Source organism: Guillardia theta (assembly GCF_000315625.1).
Source record: "Guillardia theta CCMP2712 unplaced genomic scaffold GUITHscaffold_76, whole genome shotgun sequence".
Taxonomy (NCBI): domain Eukaryota; class Cryptophyceae; order Pyrenomonadales; family Geminigeraceae; genus Guillardia; species Guillardia theta.
This window is the reverse complement of record NW_005434598.1, coordinates 161,214-169,137: the sequence shown is the minus strand read 5'-3', so window position 1 is coordinate 169,137 and position 7,924 is coordinate 161,214. Positions and strand designations below refer to the sequence as shown.

Sequence of the window (7,924 nt, the reverse complement as noted above, 5' to 3'; positions counted from 1 at the left end):
GCATTCAAGATAGCCGAATGTGCCTGTGAAATCTCAAGTCTCAATCATCTCATCCCCCCATTCCCCTCCACACATCCCGCCCCGCCCTATCCGCTTTGCCGAATGTTTGTCTTTGTCAGCCCTCCTCCTCCTCCTCCTCCTCCTCCTCCTCCTCCTCCTCCTCCTCCTCCTCCTCATCCTCCTCCTCCTCCTCCTCCTCCTTCCCCCAACCCCCTCCTCCTCCTCTCTTTCGCGGCGTTGACTCACCGGCTGACCTCAACGTCAGAGCTACGGACAAGTCAGGGCGTTTGCGTCGCAAGAAGCCGCCAAGGCTGCCATGGACCACATGCGTTGGGGTTTGCAAGCCGCGGTGAGTAAAAGAGGAAGCACCACGTGCTGGACTTCAGCTGAACTCGTGCTGGCAGTATTCTCACACCCCCACCTGCGCGAAGTCTGGGCCCTTCGGATGCGGTGGCAGAGACTACTCGTCCGACTACGGTCATGTGCACCAGGTGAATAACGATGTGTGATGCTCTCGTGGGAGGAACGTGTGCCGATGCGGTGGCTGTTCACTTGGATGTTGAACGGCTCTTGTGTTGCTGTTGCTGTGGTCTTGTGTAATACTTGAGTTGTGTGCTGTTCTGTTGTTGGCTTGCCTGTAGTGGCGGTTGGCAACACATTCTAACCTTGGATCATGTCTTGAATGATTGTAGATGATTCTTGCGATCTCGTAAAGACCAGTACAATTTGATATTTTAGACATGTCGTGGTTTTGCGTTTTTTTGATGATTGGACAATGATTTTAACGCAATGACGGAAACGTGCCTTGCACGATGGTGTCATTTAATCAGGAATCTTACTATTGATGTACCATGATGATGTATTCGTATCAACTAATCGATGATATCCTGAGCTAATCGGTCATGTACACTGTCACTACAAGTTCGAGCAGTAACGATGCTGACTTTGAATCCTTTCAGGGACATGCTGTTGTGTTCATGAAGTCGATGCCACTTAACTTGTAAGCTCAAGAGAACCAACGTCTCATTTACGCTGCTACCCGTGTATAGTTTGTTACGAGCAGATAACAAGAGGACGGCACCGATCGAGATGATTCAAGAATAAGAATAGATAATTAAATTAGATCTTCAAAACTTTGTCAGTTCGACGTTAGTCGTGAATTTCCGCCACACCATCCTGCATCAAATGCTCGCATACTGTATGACATCAAAACAACCATGCACTTGGGATTTACCCTGCTTGTGACCACTGCTGCCAGTGAAGGATCCTTGAAATTCGACACCGGCAAGAATCCTCAGTCAACCCTTAGCAAGTGTCGCACCTTAGGAGCCTGATTTGAATATAGCAGGGGAGGTGATCGATGGTTGCATGTCAAAACAACATCTCTTTTGCTCTTGTCACCTCAATCTATTGAAAAATCAGAGTTTATCAGCGCTATTGTTCAAGAAATAGCCAGTCAAATCAAGATTTTTCACCTCTCGTCCGATCATATTTCCTAGTATAGCTACAGCAATGAGATCACCGCTAAAGTGCAGATCCCATGGAGCAGTCAGGCAAGTTCTCAAGCAATCACGGGTTTTGATTTCACTTTTTGGTCTGTAAGGTCATGTTCGTCATCGATTCATCGGAAAGAAACTTGTACAACACGAGTGTTATCGATGTCTGCGTAGAAGAAAGATCTATAGGACTGCATGTGACAGCAATGTTGGTATCAGATACTTTTGATGTAGATGCGAAATTGTCCTGAAGGTAGATTGTTTTCTATCCACAAATTTCTCATACCAACTCTGCAGATTAATCCCAAACTTTGCCCGTGTCATAGTGAAGCCAGGAGACCTCAATTCGTTGCAACGTTGCTGCTGACTGATGACCTGCTGACATATCAGCAGAGCTTATGAAGTTATCTCAATTATGACCTACAAAGCAGTTTAAAAGGCAGAGTCTTTTTGATGGAAATGGATTACAGAAATCAAGATGAGTCTGAAGCAATGTGTTTATTCAAAAAACTTAGAAAAATTACAGTATCTATGGGATTGCATCTGCTCGATTTTTCACGCAATGTTTTAGGCAGATCCGAGCATCACGGGAACATTGCTGGGGGAAACTGGGGGATAAGTAGCGGGGATGGTCGAAGGCTGGACGGCCTGCTGTACAAGCGTTAACACGGACATGATCAAACAATCAAACAGAATTACCTCAAGAGCAATGTTGGTGGCCATGGGGTATCCGGCCTCGAGCTTCTGCTGCTCAGTAGTGGGCTGCTGTCCGTCCGTGGGCTCCTCAGCAGGAAGGAAGACGGCAGGGATAAACGCACGAGCAAGGCTGGATCCCATGACGATGCGGTAGACCTTGAAGCCGAAGTCGTTGCCGATGATGAGATGAGCAGGAACGATCAAGACTACGATGCCGATCACGATGACGTTGGTGATGAATACCATCCAGCAGATAATGTGAACAACGTAGCATGCATCCAAGCTCTTCTCGGGTCCATGGAAGAAGCCGAGCTCAGCGCAAGTGCGGTAGGGGAAGACTTGATCGATGATCATGATACCAGCGACCTCCAAAGCTCCAAGGCCAAAGGTGTTCAAAATCAAAGAAAACCACCTGAAGATCTGGAACCTGCGTTCATCGAAGATGCTGATGATGAGAAACAGGGAGTTCAAGAAGTTCAACACCCAGAGGACAATGATGTAACCGCTCATGAGACGGTAGTTGGTGCTGTCACCTGCAGGACCGGTCTTCCAGAGGCGGTCTGCATCATCGACTCTGGCCCAGGCTACAGCGAAGTAGATTGGGAAGCCATAGTGGTAAAGGCACATGATGAGCCATCCGAGGGCGCCATAGTCAAGTTTCATGGTTTCGAATCGCTGTGTGGAAAGGGGGAAGAGCGGTTGCTTGTGGCTGTTGCAGAAGGAGGAGACGACTGTGTCGACTGCTGCTGCTGTGCTCGAACCTTCGGAGGACAGGCAAGTTATATATGCTCCTACCCTCACCCCCACCCTCTCCACCCCCTACCCCTTCGTTTCCTCAAAAGTAGTCATTCCACCCCTCCTTTTTCCTCTGCCACCCCTTTCCCAACTCGAAGCAATACACCCCATTTACTCCCCCAGCACATAGCAGACTACCCCACCCCTTCCGGGTCACAGTTGTCATTACCTACCCTCTTTGAACCAGGTATCACTCAATAAAGTACCCACCCTTTTCACTTCTTGGGGAACTTTCATCACAAGAACCCCCCTTCTTCCCTACCCCTTATATCCCGACCCCGACATTCCAGACCCGATATTCCCCCTACACGAGACAGATCAGAGCAGCCCCCAATCCGACTACCCCACCCCCTGAGACTCTGGCACACACGGCGTACCACCCTTCCACCCTTGCAGATGCACCTGTCAGCGAATAACATCGGGAATACTCCGCTCACACTGTGACCCACTTTATGTACCCCACCCCACCCACCCCTCTTTATTAGGGGCTGACAGCTGCTTTACTCACCCTACCCCTTCCTATACCGTTCCACAAGAAGATGACCGTTACATTCGACTTCACACGGTCCCCATTCGGACCCCCACCCCCTGTTGGGGTTAGGTCGTCCATGTCAAGTACCGTACCGGAACCAGTAGTCCTACCCCTTCTAGATCCTTGACTCTCGTATCAGTCAGCGGCCCTTGTCCCCAAGTCCATGTGCAGACGAGTAAGAGGACCTTGCCACCCCTCCCTAATCTACCGTCCATATGAACCACCCCTTTGACATGCCGTGATGGGTCTGGTCTTCAAACCCCACCCCTGACCAAGGACCATTCCCGGTTGCTTTGACAACAAAGCACAAATACTGAATCGACCACCACCCGTCATATTCACCACCCTGTTTCCCTTTTAGCGTATAAGGGCCGGGGGGGTAGAAACAAAAGACCGTTACCAATGGAGCCCCTCGTATAAACGAAAGGGTGGGGGAGTATTCGAAATGATAAACCGTATCATCCTTGGGGGTGGGGGGTAGGGGGTGGGGGGTACGACCAGGATGGAGGGGGGTAGGGTATACCTCAAAGGTTGCACTCGGAACTGAGGGGTGGGTGCATTTTACATATGTTGCAACTGGGCTGAAAGTGCTCTGACCCACCCTACCCCCGTTGTAGGCCTGACTCAGCAATGATTAGCGCTATCGGCAACCGGACCACCCCGACTAAACCATGTGGGTGGGTAATAACACCACTGTCATTTGACAGTAGTACTACCCCACCTCCCATTTGGACGGGATTTCCGAGGTGTTCCACCTCGGTAGTGAGCTCTGCAAAGTACCCTACCTTCCGGTGCATTCAATTGACCCTACCTACCTTACACTGGAAGTCGTAATTTTTTTCGCTTTGACCACCCCAGTTGTCCTCTTAACGGGATCACTACCCTGACCCCTGTAGTCCCAGGCCTGTCAGGCAGCTTTACCGTTCGAGCACCCACATCTCACTGATAAAGACCACCCCTCCACCATTTACAAACCAGGCTTTTTCGATAGTATGTTTTACTAAAACCAAGTTGACTGATGCTTTCGGTAGCATCAATCTCCATTGCTGGGGGATCACTAAAGGGAGGGATGACCCTACCTTTATAGCACACCGGAGTGGAACCTGTATACCCCCTCGGCTAGTCGTCATCGGGTCTCTCCCGACGGTCGAATGTTCTAGCGGCCATCATGGCTATGGCCTACCACCCTGATCCGATCCCCCACTCGGCGGAGTTGACATGGGGGTGGGTGGTTGGTCTAATTTGAAAGCCTCAGTTGTGCCCCCCAGTGGGTCATTTAGGGGTGACGGGGTGGGGCTTCACTAAAGGACATCGAAAACGAGACATTTCGATGTCCTACTCGAAAAAAAATGGGTGGGGTGGGTGCCTGGCACCACTCCGATCACGATAGATTGATAGAGCAAAGAGGGGGTAGTCGGTACTAAGTGGTACGGTAGGGGTGGTCGATATTTCCTTTCAGTGTTCCGTGGGGTTGTGACCGCGGGTACATGAGGGGGTTTGTAGCTGTCCAATGAGTAGTTCTTTGACCCTACCCACTCCAATCTGGGAAATCTCTGGGGTGGTCTGGGAGCTTGAAACTTGTACCGTACGAGCTCTTTCACTGACAGTGTAGGGTCGGAAAAGGTACCGTGGTCATTTTTAAATACCCAACCCTGGTAGCAATTTTAAAATTTGGGGGCTGCAGCGCTTGCTGTCGGTACAAAACAATAAGATCCGGCCAGTATTTTAAAAATCCAGAGGCAATCGTGGGCAGAAACTGGAGGCGGCCACAGAAGTTTAAAACCTCTAAAAGTCTGGCTGCTGCTTTTAAATCTTTTTATAACTTTCTGGTAGTGTGACTCGGTACAATCGCCTCTCCATATCAGCGGGTCTGTTTGGTACTGTGCGCGCAGCACTGAAAGGTCATATTGCACGGTGAAGTAGGAGATTGAATAGACGGCGGCGGGCGCCGCCGGCTGCCGGATCATCGGCGGGCCGCCCCCGGGCCGCTGAGCCGGCCCGGCCTGCCGGCCCGGGCGGCGGCTGGGCCGCGCCGGCGGTCGGACGGTACGGTCGGGCGGAGCCCTGCGGGCCGCCTGGCCCCGGGCGAGTCGTTAAATGTGCAGCTCCGAACTGAGTCATAATCAGCAGAGTTTAAAAATCAGTACTTCAAGAGGACAATCATGGCAGGAGAGGCAAGGAGCCTCGCACAGGCCACACGGCGAGAAGAAAAAAGACAGCGAGAACCAAACCCCATCCTGGCGCCAACGGCTGTCCCAGTGGCCGGGCCGCCCGGCCCCGAACTTGATAGTAACTGATCATCAATTAACAGTGCGCGCGGCGCGGCAGGACGGCATTCCCGGGCCCCGTGCCATGCCCCGGGGGCCGGCCAGCCGAGCCTGGCAGTGCGACTGTCGCTGAGCTTGGCTGCGCCGGACCGGGTCGCCGCCGCTGCCAGGCCGCCCCCCCGCGGACTCAGGAATGAGACGCACACCGGAATTCTCCCGCCGGGCCCGCGATGTCCGATCGGACGCCGTCACGTTCGGTCGGATGGCAGCCGCGCGAAGGAGCTGGCGTCGGAATGATCCTCAGGGCCCGGCGGACCGGGGCGGGATGCGTTTGCAAGTCGAATCCGAACCTGAGAGTCGGTCTTCAACGGCGCGGCTCGGAGGCCGTCGGAGTCACTGACGGTCGGAACTCGGAATGCCCGTTTCAAGTTTACTGACTCGGTTTGTAATGCCATCATGTCAGTGGACCGTCACGTTTCAACCCGGTCCGACCGTACCGTTGGCAACCGGGTGGCCCGGCGAGTCGGCAGCCTGTCCGTGACTGACTCGGCAGTGACGCCCGGCCGCGGCGCCACGGAGCCTCCGAGGCTCGGAGTCACCGTACGTGACGCCGTGGCCGTGCCGGCCCGCCGGCGGCCCCGGCCGGGCGGCCGCCCGCTTTGCCACTGGCAGGCGGGCCCCGGGGGGCCGAGGCCCGGGGCCCAGCACAATCAGGCTGTGCCTGGGCCAGCCTAGTAGCCTCGGAGCAGCCTCCGGTGACAGTGGCAGCCTTTTTCTGGGTCTGAGCTACTAGGCTAATTAGCTGAGCGCGCTGAGCATCAGTGGACCCGGACTCCGCCAGTCACAGTTGAAACACCTCGGACGCCCTCGCTTCCCCCTAGTATCATTCCCCTACTACACCAACCTCTTCAACACTTGCATTCCTGCAAGCGACAGTCTCTCCCACGCATGTCAAGATCATTCAAAGCAAACTGATTTGTCATGTATTCCTTGAAACTTTCTGTGTTTCGTTGAAAGTCCCTTCCATCGACCTGGTTTGAGCCACCGAATCGCTATTTTCAGTTCAGGAGCTGGCGGACGGATGCTACACAGGAGCTGCATGCTCTTCTTGCAGCACGGGAAGGAGATTTTCCTGGAGCTCTGCTAGTCAATGCAAGGGGTACAACTACAACCGCTATCCAAATCAACGTGGCAAGTTTCCTATACTAATGATATTGCCCTTTGTGCCAAATCATTCTCCTCAGATGTACCGCAGATGCTTGGCAAGCGATGATAGAACATTTCGTAATGATTCTATTTATTCAGTGGACTGAATTTTCGCCATTATCCACTTTCAACCAACGCATCGTACAAGATGTCCTACAAGGCGCTAGAGGAAAACGACGACAAAGGAAGTATGCAACAACAAACTGGGTAATGATCTACAAGCAGTGCGCCACCTTCTACTTATCTCACATGCTCTCTAGGCAAGACACAGCCCAAAGATGCATATTCGGCATTGACTTGGTAGAAGAAGAGACGATCACAGCTCTAGCTTTCTGCAGGCTGTCTTGTTGCACGCTCGTCGGAGCTCGCGTAGCAAGACGTGCTTTAACTTCGTCCAAAACGTCTCATGCATGGCAGCCAGCGGCGCGACCCAGGTATGCATAGGGGCACGGGAGATGCTCCCGATGGCAATAACCCCGATGAATTGAGTCAAGTATAGCATAACGCACTTGAACACCTGGATGAGAATTTTTTGCCGTTTTTCATGAAATACAGGGTCAGACTCTCGCTTGACAGTGCTGGAGCCAGATCGTCTTGGTGGTCGAGTCATGGGTTGGCTGAGGAGGAGGAGAAGGAGAAGGAGGATGGGAGGATGGGGTGGGGGGGGCAGGAAAGGCAGGACCTCTTCAAGAGGAGGGATGGGGAGAGGTGTGGAAAGTAGGCGGGAAGGCATTTAAATTTGAAAAATTGAACAGCTTCGGCCAGTTTTGAAATTTTGATGAATAGATGAAATTAAAGTGAAATGTCATTTTGCTGTGCTAATCGAGCAGCAAAGCATGCTGGGAGCGGCACTGCAGGACGACGGGGCGATCGTGATGAAGGTGGGGAGGAGGAGCACAACGATGAAGAGGATGAGCAAGAGGAAAAGAGAG

At 52.6% G+C, this 7,924-nt stretch overlaps 2 protein-coding genes across 2 annotated transcripts in view; both read right to left on the bottom strand.

The window, feature by feature from the left end:
- Positions 1–2,063: 2,063 nt before the first annotated feature.
- GUITHDRAFT_143546 (hypothetical protein) lies at positions 2,064–2,855 on the bottom strand (the record flags this gene model as incomplete). The annotated part of the gene is made up of 2 exons (XM_005826265.1): positions 2,064–2,147; positions 2,196–2,855. The coding sequence occupies 2 exons, from the start codon at positions 2,853–2,855 to the stop codon at positions 2,064–2,066; spliced, it is 744 nt and encodes a 247-aa protein (XP_005826322.1).
- Positions 2,856–7,810: 4,955 nt separating this feature from the next.
- GUITHDRAFT_114542 (hypothetical protein) overlaps positions 7,811–7,924 on the bottom strand; it is a gene marked incomplete at both ends in the record, with an annotated part of 1,685 nt that continues 1,571 nt past the window's right edge. Inside the window, one exon of the mRNA XM_005826264.1 lies at positions 7,811–7,843. Within this exon, the coding sequence (XP_005826321.1) occupies positions 7,811–7,843 (33 nt within the window). The remainder of the gene's footprint in view (positions 7,844–7,924) is intronic.